This window comes from Mustela erminea, chromosome 5 (genome assembly GCF_009829155.1).
Source record: "Mustela erminea isolate mMusErm1 chromosome 5, mMusErm1.Pri, whole genome shotgun sequence".
Taxonomy (NCBI): Eukaryota; Metazoa; Chordata; class Mammalia; order Carnivora; family Mustelidae; genus Mustela; species Mustela erminea.
This window is the reverse complement of record NC_045618.1, coordinates 117506124-117520942: the sequence shown is the minus strand read 5'-3', so window position 1 is coordinate 117520942 and position 14819 is coordinate 117506124. Positions and strand designations below refer to the sequence as shown.

Sequence of the window (14819 nt, the reverse complement as noted above, 5' to 3'; positions counted from 1 at the left end):
TTAATGGGAACTCTCCAGGAGTCCTTGATAAATATGGGGTCTTGATGAAATAATGGGTCTCCTCTCCAGCAGCCTTTCATTTGTGAAAGGCAGTTTTTTAATGCACTGTTCATAAACTAGAAATCGTCTCTATTCAAATGAAAGCATTTGCCAGAGTATACTGTCCCCAAACACACCCAACACTTTTCTTTCCCTGCCTTTGCCTGTACAATTTCAACCACCTCTCACACCCAGTTCCAATTTTTACCTACTCATACTGCCTTCTGCCGACCCAGATGCCGAAATCCTCTCTAGACTCCCATACCAAATGCCATCCTCTCCATGGTGATGTCCTAGGGTGTCTCCAGAGTTAATGCTGAATTTATCTCTCTCCTTCCATACTCCAGGGTACTTTAATACTTACCTAGTATGCCTCTTATTTATGTTTCTGTCTCCCCCACGAAGTTAGGAAATACATCTCACTTATCTTTATATTACAAAATGCCACAAATAAAAAAGACACTAAATACAAGTTTGTTGAAGTCAAAAGAAGCCAAACTCACAATTATGCTTTTCTGTGCCACCATAGAAACATCCTCTACAGCAACTCTTTATAAATTCTGCTGCCATTACATCCAATTTCCAATATCCAGCAATTGATAAACTTCCAATTTTAGTATTAATCTGTTGGTAGAATAGAAAACAAGTTAACATGATCATGCTTAATGCCATTAGGTATCACTAAATAAATCATATTATCTGTCTTTCTAAGATGAATGAGGAATACAAAGCAAAAATGTTTAGAGAAGATAGATTTTTCACCTTATATGTAATTTTGTATGAGCCAGCCTCCTTATAAGTTATTAAAATGACATACTCAAAAATCACTAACTGAACTATCTCAATGTCAAATCTGGAAAAAAAAGAAAAGGAAAAATTGGGGTGTCTCAGTGGCTCAGTGGGTTAAAGCCTCTGCCTTTGGCTCAGGTCATGATCCCAGGGTCCTGGGATTGAGCCCCATGTCGGGCTCTCTACTCAGTGGGGGGAGCCTGCTTCCCCCTCTCTCTCTCTACCTGCCTCTCTGCCTACTTGTGATCTCTGTCTGTCAAATAAATAATAAAATCTTTAAAAAAAAGAGAGAGAGAAAGAAAAATTCCACCCTCTATTACGCTGAGCAGAATAAGTCAATCAGAGAAAGACAATTATCATATGATTCCCTGATACCAGGAATTTGAGAGGCAGAGTCGGGGGCTTGGGGGGTAGGGAAGGAAAAAATGAAACAAGATGGGATCGGGAGGGAGACAAACCATAAGAGACTCTTACTGTCATAAAACAAACTGAGGGTTGCGGGGGTAGGGGGTGGGTAGAGAGAGGGTGGTTGGGTTATGGACATTGGGGAGGGTATGTGCTATGGTGAGTGCTGTGAAGTGTGTAAACCTGGCAATTCACAGACCTGTACCCTGGGGCTAATAATATATGTTAATTAAAAATAATTTTTAAAAATTCCACCTTCAATTTTCCTTTTTGCCAGGTATATCCAAATCAATGCCCAAGCAAAATTTCCAAGAAAATATGGCACACATAAAAAGTGTGAGAAAAATTTTACTTCTTCCACATCAGTTCTTTTGGAAATCCAAAGGTCCCATAATGGGGCCAATAAACAACTTCATACTTTATAAGTTGGTTTAACATTTAGAATTACACAAAGAGAAAAATACATCTTAAACACTGTATTACATACATCCATACACACTCAGATACCAGTTACCTAAACCACAAATAAAAAAACTGGAAATAAAGGGAGTCAGTTTTATTTTACCTTTTTTTTTTTTTTACTTTTTTTTTTACATTTTATTTTAAAGTAATCTCTACACCCAACATGGGGCTTGAATTTACAACCCCAAGATCAAGAGTCACATGCTATACCAACTAAGCCAGCCAGGTGCCCCAGGAGTCTGTTATAAATTAATCAGGAACATAAAATTGTTGAAGAACTTCACATCCAATTGCCCACCCTGGCCTCACTCACTTAATTCCAAATGCACTCTCTTCATTTATGCATATTTATACTCCATACATTTTTCATGGAAAATTTCAAGTGTTTACAAAAGATGATAAAATGGTATAAGAAAACCCCTATCACCCAGACTAAAGAGTTATCAATTCATAGTGAATCTTAATTCATCTCTGTGTCCCCAGTTGTTTCTGGGATCTCTAAGTAACAAATCTTCTGACTTTACTTCTTTTGTGTGGGTGTACTGAAATGGCGCCTTTAATCAAATCAACCCCGGGGGGTTTCCACTTCCCCAAAGTGGGAACTCAGATGATGAGGGAGCTACCCACCAACCCCCAGAGGTGACTGACACCTCCCCCTTTAGCAGGTCATAAGCTGTATCTTCTCAGTGTAATACCCGAGCTCTACTTCCAAACACGGTCACCAAAAAATATTTGTCAAAATGCTGGACTTTTGCCCATCTGATGGGAAAGAAATGGTATCTCGTGTTGTGTGGGGTTTTTTTTTTTTTAAGATTTTATTTATTTATTTGACAGACAGACAGGCAGGCAGAGAGAGAGAGAGGAAGAGGAAGCAGGCTCCCTGCTAAGCAGAGAGCTCAATCCCAGGACCCTGGGATCATGACCTGAATGGAAGGCAGAAGCTTAACCCACTGAGCCACCCAGCCACCCCATCTCGTGTTGTTTTAATTTGCATCTCTTTCACTGTGAAGGTGGGCACCTTTTCATAAAAGGCTAATCTGTATTTGTTTCTATGAATTCCCTGTTCATTATCTCTTGCTCATCTTTCTATAAAGCTATTTTGGTCATTTCTGCCTCAGTTTTGGAGGATTTTTATATATTTGAGAGATTAACACATTATCCATAATATTAAGTGGCAAACATTCTTCTAGCTGTCATTGCCTTGTTATGGGAAAGGAAGAGAATGTGTGTGTATAAATAAATGTATATAAATGTATATAAATATATATAAATATATATACACACAGATAAATAGAAACATACAAGTGTTTGGATATACACACATGTAGTTTTACTTATCTGTGTTTTCCCTTTTTGCTTCTAGATTTGGAGTCACAAGAAAGTTTTCTGCATACATAGGTCATAAAAGACTTCACTCATGGTTTCTTCTAATACTTAGCCCGGTGTTACTTTCTATTACGAACAGCCTGGTGTGCAGTATGAGAAGTAGAGTCAATCCTTCCTTTCCCAATTGGCTATTCTGGTATCAAAATATCACCATTTACTTAAAATTCCATATTTTCGTCAATGATTTTAGAATGCTGTCTTTATTACAGACTAAATTTCTATATAAAATTGGGCTTATTTCTGTATTTTCTATTCTCTGCACTTGGTCTGTCTTTTCCTGTACCACATTTTAAAATTATAATGGCTTATAATAACAGGCTTACATATGTAGGGGGGCTAGTTCCCATCCCTACTGCTTTTCAATTTCAAGGTTTTCCTATCTATCCTGCTTATCAGTTCTTGCAAATAAACTTCATAATCTGTCTAGCCCCCAAAAAAAAAAACCTAATGGTATTTTCATTAGGATTCTGTTACATTTATAAATGATTTTAGAAAAACCTAACCTTCTTAAGATGTTGTGTATGCCTACCCAGAACATTTGTTCAAATCTGCATTTGTATCTGTGGGAGTTTTTACAGTTTTTTTCATGTAAGTGCAGACCTTTCCTTGTTAAGTATATGCCTTTTATAAACAGCATCTTTTCGTGTTCGCTTCAGCAGCACATATATAAACAACACCTTTTCTTCCATTATCATCTTGTAACAAATTTGTTTTAAAAATTTATACATTTTCAGGGCACTTGGGTGGCTCAGTTGGTGGAGCATCCAACTCTTGATTTTGGTTCAGGTCATGATCTCAGGGTCATGAGATCAGAGTGGGGTCAGCTCGTCCCTCTCTCTTTGCTCCTGCCCCAGCTCATTCTCTCTCTCCCTTTCTAAAATAAATATTTTTTAGAAATTTATATATTTTCAAAATACCTTTTCAACCCTAGTTTAAAGAATGCATTCCTTGACCACTCGGACTATATTAATTTCTCTCATTTGTAAACATCCAGTGAACTTTTTAAAAAAATTATATTTTTCTTGACATTTGTAACACTTGTTCTCTCTCCCCGTCTAAAACATAAACTTTTCAGAAACGGTATTATACTTCACACTCAGCACGCTATATGGTGCTGGGAATATAATAGGAAAGCAGCTATGTAGTTGATAGAAAAGGGAACAAAGCAGAAAAACCAGTTCGTATAAAAATTAATGAATTAATAAATTCATCAAACCACATTTCTGACCCCAGTCAGCCTGCAAATACTTGAGAGGGCTGTGGGAGGACTGCTTAAAAACAATTAGTGCTTCTGGGGAAAAGGTCGATGACCTTTAAGATAATGAACTGGGGACTATGGGGGAGGAATGCAGCAAAGGAAACAAGTTTATGTGGATAATAAAGCAGACAGAGTTTGCTTGGACAACTCCTAGAGGGCAGAGAGGTGTATGGAGAACCACAACGTCAGTAGAAGGTCCCACTCCAGTACCCAGCAGAGTACTGATCAGAGCATGAGTGCAATCAAATTACAAGTCTGGGCAAAGACTACCAGAAAAGATTACAAAAACCATACCAACACCCATGAATGTTGGTATTAATGCCTGTCCCCACCAACCAAACTGGGAAACCACATAATTCACAGGATATTGGGTAGAATACTCAGAAGGGTCTGGCTTCCTCAGTGAGAAATAAAGAGCCCTAAACGCTAGTCTGCTTTCCACCTAACAAATTGAAAAAGCAAGACTCAAAAGGATTAAACCATTTTCAAAAAAACTATGTTCCAAAGCAAAAAAAAAAAAAAAAAAAAAAAAAATTAATAAAAATCTAAATAATATCCAGCACACAAAGTACAATTCTGGCATCTAATAAAAAATTCCCAAACATGCAAAAAAAAAAAAAGAAAGAAAGAAAGAAAGAGGGGCACCTCGGTGGCTCAGTGGGTTAAGCCTCTGCCTTCGACTCAGGTCATGATCCCAGGGTCCTGGGATCGAGCTCCACATCAGGCTCTCTGCTCAGCCGGAAGCCTGCTTCCTCCCTCTCTCTCTGCCTGCTTCTCTGCCTACTTGTGATCTCTGTCTGTTAAAAATAAATAAAATCTTTAAAAAAAAAAAAAAAAGAAAGAAAGAAAGACAAGAAAAATCAAATCTGGTTCCCACCTAGAAATGACATGAACATTTAAGGATATTAAAACCATCTGACTGGCTCTATATGTTCAAAAAGGAGTGACATGAAAGATAGAAAAAAAGACCCAACTTCTAAAGATGAAAATTACAATATCTGAGATGGAAAATACACTGGATGGGATTAAAAGCAGATCAGATATTGCCAAGGAAAAGCTTAATGAACTTGAAGATATAGTTAAGGAAATTACCCAAAATAAAACAAAGAACAAAGAAGAATAAAGACAAAAGAGCATCTGTGGCCCATGGGACAATTTCCAACAGCCTAATATACATGTAACCAAAGTCCATGAAGGAGATGGGGGAGGCAGAAAAAAATACTTGAAGAAATAATACCAACATTCTTCAAATTTGAAACTACCAACCACAGATCTAAGAACCTCAACAAACACCAAGCATAGGAAGTATGAAGAAAACCATGCCAAGACACATTATAATAACATGGGTCAAAACCAGTGATAAAGAGGAAATCTCAAAAGCAGAAAAAAAAAAACGAACTTGGCTTTTATTTTCTTAAATATAGCCCATCATAATTATTTAAATTTTTAAGTTTTATTTAATTATTTGAGTTAGGGGAGGAAGGACAGAGGGAGAGAGAGAGAGAATCTCAAGCAGACTCCCTGCTGAGCAGGGCGCTCACAACACTGAGATGATGAGCTGAGCTGAAAGCAAGAGTTAGATGCTCAACCGACTGAGCCACCCAGGTATCCCCCCATCATGGTTATTTTAATAATCTATGACTGGCAATTCCAATATGTAAGATTTTGTAAGTTTATGTCTATCTGTTGTTTCTGCTAATTCTTATTCAGGTTGTCTTGTTTCCTGTGCATTTGATTATCTTTGACAAATTATTCAGGGACCTTGAAATTTTACTCATAGAACTTTTTAAGCCAAAGATGAAAATATACTCTCAGAGAATATCTGCATTTGTTTACCATATTATTTTATTTTAGCAGGCTCCATGCCTAGCACGGAGCCCAACATCGGGCTTGAACTCACAACCCTGAGATCAAGAATTGAGCTGAAATCAAGAGTCAGATGCTTAACTGACTGAGCCACACAGGTGCCCCTTACCAAATCACTTTAAATTCATACCTTGACATAGACTCTAGCTGAAAAATGGGCAAAGGATGTGAATAGATATTTCTCCAGAGACAGATAAATACCCAATAAACACATGAAAAGGTGCTTAACATCATCAGTTATTAGTTATTGTGAAAACCACAATGAAATACCAATCCACATACACTTAGGATGGCTATAATCAAAAAGATAGACAAAAACAAGTGTTAGCAAAGATATGGAGAAACTGGAACCCTCACTGATTGTTGGTGAGAATGAAAAATAGTGCAGCTGATCTGGAAAATGGTTCACCAGTTCCTCAAAAACTTAAAAACAGAATTACCATATGACCCAAGAATTCACTCCCTAAGTCTTTTATACTACAAGAATGAAAAATATATATCCACACAAAAACTTATACACAAATGTTCATGGCAGCATTATTCATAATAGCCAAAAAGTGGATATGACCCAAATGTCCATCACCTAACATACAGAAAAATAAAATGTGTTACACCCACAGAAGGGAATCTTATTCTGCCATTAAAAGGAATGAAATACTGATTTGTGTTACAACATGGATAGACCTTAAAACCATTATGCTAAGTGAAAAGGCAAGACACAAAAGACCACATATTGTATCATTTCATTAATATGAAATGCCCAGAATAAGCAAAGCCAGAGAAACTGAAAGTACAGCAGTGACTACCAGGGGTTGGGGGGAGAGGAGGAAATGAGGGGTGACTGTTAATGTGTACAAGGTTTCTTTCCGGGCTAAAGAAAAATATTCTAGAATTAATGATGATAGTTGCACAGCTTTGTGAACACATAAAAAACCACTGAACTGTACACCTCAAAAGCGTGAATTTTATGGTATGTGAATTATATATAAAGAAAAATAAGATTTTAAAAAAATTACACCATGAAATGTTTTTGGACCACCAATGCGATGTGAACCAGGCCCCACCACTGCCAATACACTGGTTATTACAATTTCCCGAGGACAGGTTTTCTTCCCTCATTTTACTTGGCATCAAGGCAACTTTCCTTACAGATCTTTCAAAGAGGTAGGGTGAGTTTTAGTCCTTGACACCACACACCTTTGGGAATCTCAGAATTAACGGCAGAGAGTCTTTTGTTAGCTTGCCTTGAATAAGCCCAGGGCTGACTTCTAACTATGCCTCCTGCAAATTCACCAAGTTCTTAATCAAATCTAATTAAGTACCCCCAGTTCAGCAAATGCTCTCAGAGCAAATAAGACTTAAGGGCTCCTCTACTCTCAGATTTTCAGCTTTCTTTTATGTTTTGGCGTAATTAATTCCTAAGTACCTTTTTAAAAAATTTAAATAAAGTATTCTTAGCTATTTGCAGTGTGAAGTTTCTCCTAAACATCTTAACTATATCCCCAAATGAAAATTCTATATTTACTTCTCAAGTTAAAACGAACTCCAGTGAGTTAGGACAGGATTTGCAAAAACCAAAGACAGTCTACATTAAAGTAGCTTCAGTTTTATAGGGCATCTGGGTGGCTCAGTCAGTTAAGCATACAACTCTCAATTTCAGCTTACACCATGATCTCAGGGTTGTGAGATCAAGCCCCAAGTGGGGCTCCGTGCTGGGAGTGGAGCCTGCTTAAGATTTTCTTTCGCTCTCGCTCGCTTGCACTCTCTTTCTCTCTCTCTCTCTCTCCTCCATCCCTACCCCATTTCCCTCTCTAAAAAAATTAAATAAATGATAAAAAATATAAAGTAGCTTCAGTATTACTTGTGACCTCAGTGGATTACAGTAGATATTTAAGATTAAAAATATATTCCAAAGAAAAGTCTACTTTAGAAAAAAATTAATTTGAAGGGGAGTCTAGTTTCAAAAGAACTATGAGTAGATGACTCATTCTTTTAGGTATCCTATCTCTTTATACAACTATAGTAAATAAGATTGCAGGCAGGATACACAAAGAGACCAAACAAAGAAACATATGCACACATATATAGAAACTTGACATATGATGTTTATAGATCACTGGGAGGAAAACCAGAATATTCAGTAAATGATTCTGGGAAACACTGATTACCCATAATGGAAAAAAAAAGAAACTGGATCCCCACCTCACACCACACAAAAATCAATGCCACATGGATTAAAGACATAAATATGAAAGGCAGTATTTTAAAGCTTTCAGAAGAAAACATCAGACTATATCTTTACAACCTCAAGGGAGAGATAGATGTGTCAAACAAGATGCCAAAATCACAAACTGTAAAGGAAAAGGCTGACATATTCAACTACACTATAGAATGCATCCACCAAAAACCACATAAAGTAAACGAACAGAAAAAACACCACATAAAGTAAAAGACAAGCCACTTACTAGGGAAAAGATATTTGCCACATGCATAACTGATAAGAATTAGTACCACAAATAAATAAATACAACTTCTATAATCTTATAAAAGTTTAAAAAAAATAGGCAAAAGACAGACATCTCATGGAAGAGGAATTATGGAAGGTTTGGGAAATGTAAATTAAACCTCTAATGGAGTACCAATTCTCACCCACCAGACTGTGGAAAAGAAACAATTCAGATAACTACAAATATTGTACAAATGCCTCAAATGTTGAGGAAGGGAACAAAATGAACACTTCAGGGGCGCCTGGGTGGCTCAGTGGGTTAAAGCCTCTGCCTTCGGCTCAGATCATGATCCTGGGGTCCTGGGATAGAGCCCCATATCAGGCTTTCTGTTAAGTAGGGAGCCTGCTTCCTCTTCTCTCTCTCTCTGCCTGCCTCTCTGCCTACTTGTGATCTCTGTCTGTCAAATTTAAAAAAAATTTTTTTAAATGAACACTTAACACACTGCCTGTGAAAGTATAAACTGGTACAACCACTTTATAAAACAATTCAGCATTATCTAGCAGAACAGAAGACCCACAACTCTACTCCTAGGCAGAGACATGGATTAGAATGGCCCTAACAGGTGCATGTGGGTGGCTCAGTCAGCTGGGCATTTGCCTTCAGCTTGGGTCTTAATCTCAGGGTCCCGGGATCAAGCCCCAGTGCTGGGTTCTGTGCTCAGTGGGAAGTCTGCTTCTCCTTCTCCCTCTGCCCCTCCCCCTACTCACACACGCTCTCTCAAGTAAATGGATAAAATCTTAAAAAAAAAAAAAAAAAAAAAAAGGCCATGACAGAAGTTTTTAATGGCAAAAAGTAAAAATTAAATTAAAAAAAAAAAACTGAAAACACCTCTAGATATCCATTAACAGGGAGATAGATAAACGATGGTAAAGTCATATAGTGGAAAGATATAGAACAATAAAAAGTAAATGAACTATAATATCAATACCAATGAGTCTCATAATGTGCAAAAAAAGTCACAGAATAGACAAAACTAAACTTTATATTATTTATGTAGCAAAACTATATAGAAAATCAAAGAGTGTGGGGGAAAAAAAGATGCAGAGAAGAAGATACAATCAGGGCTTTGAAAATACTGACAATGTATTAGCTCTAAAGCATGATATAAGTACAGTGGCTTTTTTTTTTTTTAAGATTTTTTTTTTTAAAGATTTTATTTATTTATTTGACAGAGAGAGAGATCACAAGTCGGCGGAGAGTCAGGCAGAGAGAGAGAGAGAGAAGCAGGCTCCCGCTGAGCAAAGAGCCCGATGCGGGGCTCGATCCCAGGACACTGAGATCATGACCTGAGCTGAAGGCAGCGGCTTAATCCACTGAGCCACCCAGGCGCCCCAAGATTTTTATTTATTTATTTGACATACAGAGATCACAAGTAGGCAGAGAAGCAGGCAGAGAGAGGAAGGGAAGCAGGCTCCCCGCTGAGCAGAGAGCCTGATGCGGACCTTGATCCCAGGACCCCGGGATCATGACCCCAGCCGAAGGCAGAGGCCCTAACCCACTGAGCTGCCCAGGCGCCCCAATACAGTGGCTTTTATTTGTACTCTAAATCTATGGATTGTCAAAAGTACTATTTTGTACATATAAAATAATTTCTCACTTAAAAATTAAAGAAATGCATAGCCATGGCAGCAAATATGAAAAATACTTAAAACTATATGAAAAAAATAAAAATTATCAATAATCCAATCATCTTAAGATAATGATAATATTTAAAAGAAAAAAATAGGGGCATGTGGATGGCTCAGTCAGCTAAACATCTGCCTTAGGTTCAGGTCATGATTTCAGGGTCCTGGGATCGAACCCCCATGTCAGAGTTACTACTCAGTGGGGAGTCTGCTTCTGCTTCTCCCCATCCCTCTCCCTGCCCATCCTCCTGCCCTCTGCTCTCTCTCTCTCAAATAAATAAATAAAATCTTTTTAAAAAGAAAGAGGGCTCCTGGGTGGCTCAGCCATTAAGCACCTGCCTTCAGCTCAGGCCATGATCCCAGAGTCCTGGGATCGAGCCCCCTTATCATATCTTGCTCCCTGCTCAGCAGGGAGCCTGCTTCTCCCTCTCCCACTCCCCCTGCTTGTGTTCCGTCTCTCGCTGTGTCTCTCTCTGTCCAATAAATTAATAAATATCTTTAAAAGAAAGGAAAAGAAAAAATAATAGTGTGTTTTCTTCCACTATTTTATTTACTTTTTTTACAGCCTTAGTTAAGTACTGACTTGCACATATTTAAATTGCACATATTTAAAATGTACAATTTCAGGGTGCCTGCCTCTCTGCCGACTTGTGATCTCTGTCAAATAAATAAAATCTTTTTTTAAATAAATAAATAAAATGTATAATTTCATGAGTCAAACATAGGTATACATTTGTAAAAGCATCTTCACAATCAAGAAAATGAATAACCTACCAACACCAGAAGTTTTCTCACACGTCTTTCCAACACATCCCTCATTACTTTCCCTTGCCTCATCCTCAAGTAACCACTAAACGGTTTTCTGTTGCTTTCAACTAGCATGCATTTTCTAGAATTTTGTCAGGTATAGCTTGAACATAGCTTCTGCACATGATCTGCCGTAGCTGATACACTTTTCCAAAATGATTTACCAATTTACACTTCTACCAGCCGAGTACAGGAGTTCCAGGTGCTCTACACCCTTGGCAACACTGGATTTTTGGCCTCTTCCATTTTAGCTATTGTTTTCATATTCAAACATAAATACACATAAAACACTGTGTCTGAACAGCAATAAAAAAATTAAACTTTCAATGATGACTGAAGTAGAGCTCATTATAAAGAAATTTTCACCTAAGAGCATTATCCCTTGAATGCATAATAATAATTGAAGCAAAGCCCCTGACATATGCCTCATGAATTCTGATTTAATCAAAATATCTGATTTCTACATAAAATATTGGGAAGAATCATGGAGATATTATACAAGTAGAATCACATGTCTTAAGTGTACAGTGGGAGTATCACAGTACGGGAACTCAGATGAAATGCCATTGAACACAGTTTGTGAAAGTGTTCTTTTACCACTGATAACACCTGAACCCACCAGACCAAAACACTACGACAGTGGTCATAATTTGAATGGGGGAAGATGAAAATCTTATAATAGTTCTAATCAATACACTCAGCTACTTGCGCTAAACTTTTCCTACTTAAACCTGAGACATGAACAATGCCGTGAGATGCACTTTAACATAACAGTATTAGTCTGGGGGCACCTGGGTGGCTCAGTGGGTTGAGCCTCTGCCTTCGGCTCAGGTCATGGTCTCAGGGTCCTGGGATCAAGCCCCACATCGGGCCCTCTGCTCAGAGAAGAGCCTGCTTCCCTCTCTCTCTCTCTCTCTGCCTGCCTCTCTGCCTACTTGTGATCTCTGTCAAATAAATAAATAAAATCCTTAAAAAAAAAAAAAAAGAAAGTATTAGTCTGTTGTCCTTCTATTCTTTCCAAACGGACTATAAACTCCCTTCTACCACCCTGTCACTTCTCCTTCTAATCTTTGTTTCTCAAAATAAGGACTCTACTCTCCTTATCTTTACTTCTCCTTTCTCTATTTACTCTTCAAATTCATTCATATTTGACTTCCATCCTTATCATTTTGCTCAAATTGTGTTTGCTGAGATCAATGACCTCCTATCCTAACTACCAAAGCCAAGACACACTTAATCAGCTCCTATTTTCCAGATCCTTCTGACTCATTTGACTGAGATAGATCTCTCTCCTGATTAAACCTCTTTCCTCTCCAGGAGAGTGGTTCCTATGAACTACGTCTGGTAGACTTTCCTCCTCATTTCCTGACTTCTCCTCCCTTTCCACAACTGTCTCTATACATCTCTTAAATATTGGTGTTTCCCATCCTTGGTCTTCCCTTCTTACTCTACTTACTTGAATGATTTCTTCCACTCCCACAGCACTAACAACCCCAAATCTACCATGCTTCTAACATTTACAAATTTTCACATCAGAAAATCCCAATACTAACACATCTGCCAACCGAACAGGTCTGCTGGACGTTCTACAAGAACCTCACTCCTTTTCTCTCAACCTGAATTAATCTCTCACTTTGTTACCTTTATTCATGAATATAATGATAATTCCCGTGGAGCCAATAAAACACAAGAGCTACTTTCGAAATATTTTTCTTGAAGCGTTTAAAGAAACACAAATTCTTATGAAGACTTTTTCCTTCAGTTGACAAAAGTCATTGACAAAAACTACAAAACACAAGATACAAAAGGTAAATCTCCAATCCCAGCTCTCATGGGCAAGCAATATTAACATTTCCTTCCAGAAAAAGCAGCTTTTAGCCACCATAAAGTCACATATCAAAATATTAAATGGGTAAATAGGGGGGTGTTGTTAACTCTCAATATCTTCCAGGCTACTTTTTACAGTATTAATCAGAGAAAAAAAAATCTACTATATGCCTACCTGAAGTGAGAATCAGAACAGTATCCTAAAAACCAAAGCAATCCTTTCAGATGCTATATTTTTAAATATTCTAAAGGAATCAATGTTTTTGGCTTGGCATCTATCTGGGTGCAATATACCCCACAAATCAGCCTACTGTTTCCCTTTTATTTAAAGGAAGCGACAGCAAAGAAGAAGGAAAACAAAAACAAAAACTGGAAGAGACAGAAGCCAAATCTAAAATCAAGACGAGTGTGTAATTCGTGTTTTGCCAAAACCCTAGGGAAGTGACATCTGAACACCCTTTCTCTGCTTCTAAAAGTTTCGGAAACATCACAGATAAAAGACACTCGGCGAACTCGGTTCTTATCCAACTCTCCAGGCAAAGAAGTTCGCTTCCCTCGTTCCCTCTTTGCCCAGAGCCGGGCCGGGCAGAGAGAGGGGCGCGCGGCCGGCCCCGCCGGAGCTGGCTAGGGTCTCCCTTCCCTGCGGTCCGGGGGCTCCCGCGGAGCAGACCCCGGTAAGGCGGGGAGGCCCCCTCCCCGAGTCACTGCCCCCCTCGCCCCGCCCACGGTGAACGCCGGCGTGGAGGGGCCCCAAACCTCCCCCACGGCTCCTGAAGGCAGGCGTCGCTGAGGAGACCCGGGAACGGTCCCCGGGGCCCCCCGACCCCAGGCGACAAGTCTAAAGAGTTAACGGAGATGAAAACCCAAACAGAACAGTACGCCCCCTAAGGCAGGGCGGGGGACAAGGGGCTCCCCCGCTGGGGCTGGGGCCGCTCTCGCACCGCCTCCGCGCACTCCCAGAGCCCGACCCGGCAGCCCCGGACAGCAGCGGCGGCGCCAGGCCCGTGCCACGCTGCGCGCCCGGGAGCGGCCCCACGGCGCACCTGAGCCCGCGGTCCCCTCCCCGCCGGAAACCTGCCGCCCGGCCGCCCGGCGCGGGTTCTCCACGCGCGGCTCCCCGGGCGCCCCCGCCCCACGGCGCGCGGCGAGGCCAGTTACCTCCTGCAGGCAGCGGGCACTCCGGCGTGGCCTCCCGCGGGAGCCGGGGGCCCCCTGCCACCTCGCGCGGCCGCGCCCTGAGACCCCGCCTCCGGTCCCTCCAAGTCCGCCCCGCCCCCTCCCCAGGTCCGCCCCGCCCCCCCCGGAGGTGTGCGCCGAGGGGCGGAGCGGGGAAGGGTAGGGCGGGGCCGCCCGGCCTAATACCTGAGCGCGCCGGGCCTGCGCCCTCGGCCCCTCCCGCTTCGCCATTCCCAGCCCCTGCTCTCCCTCTGGAAAGTTTGGAGGGCGCTGAGGGGTCGGAAGGAAGAATAAAAACTAAAAGAGGTATAGCATGAAAGTTATTGGCCTGATGAACCTCTTTGCATAGGGAAGAAGGAGCGGTCTTTCTTGCCAGAGGTGTGGCAGCACATTTTCTTTGAAACCCAATAAACTTTTCTTCGCTACCGTGTATTGTTCCTTTAAGAATCAGCCCCCTTCCCGTCCCTTTTGTGACTTTCCACCTATTACCACCTTGCCAGCAATAGGTATGTTGGAAGGAATCCTGAAAGTATCTGCTACAGCGCTCTGCCCCCCTTATGATGCCGGAATCCGCTCTAGCTGGCCCTTTGATGCTTGTGATGGGAATCTCCACACTGTTCTTAGAAAGTTGCTGAGTGACTTCCTAGATGATGTGTTGCTGAATGGCTCAGC

The 14819-nt window shown here is 40.4% G+C and overlaps 1 protein-coding gene across 3 annotated transcripts in view; it reads right to left on the bottom strand.

Moving 5' to 3' along the window:
* TC2N (tandem C2 domains, nuclear) overlaps window positions 1-14238 on the bottom strand; it is a 39443-nt gene extending 25205 nt beyond the window's left edge. For 2 of the 3 annotated variants that reach the window (XM_032344649.1, XM_032344651.1), the window contains exons 1-2: window positions 14130-14238; window positions 543-663 (exon numbers count right to left, since the gene is read on the bottom strand). In XM_032344649.1, coding sequence (XP_032200540.1) covers window positions 543-609 — 67 coding nt within the window. In that variant the 5' untranslated portion in view covers window positions 610-663; window positions 14130-14238. Of the gene's footprint in view, window positions 1-542; window positions 664-11935; window positions 11955-14129 lie in introns of those variants that run through there. The other variant, XM_032344650.1, reaches the window with a different exon arrangement.
* Between the last annotated feature and the right edge of the window lie 581 nt (window positions 14239-14819).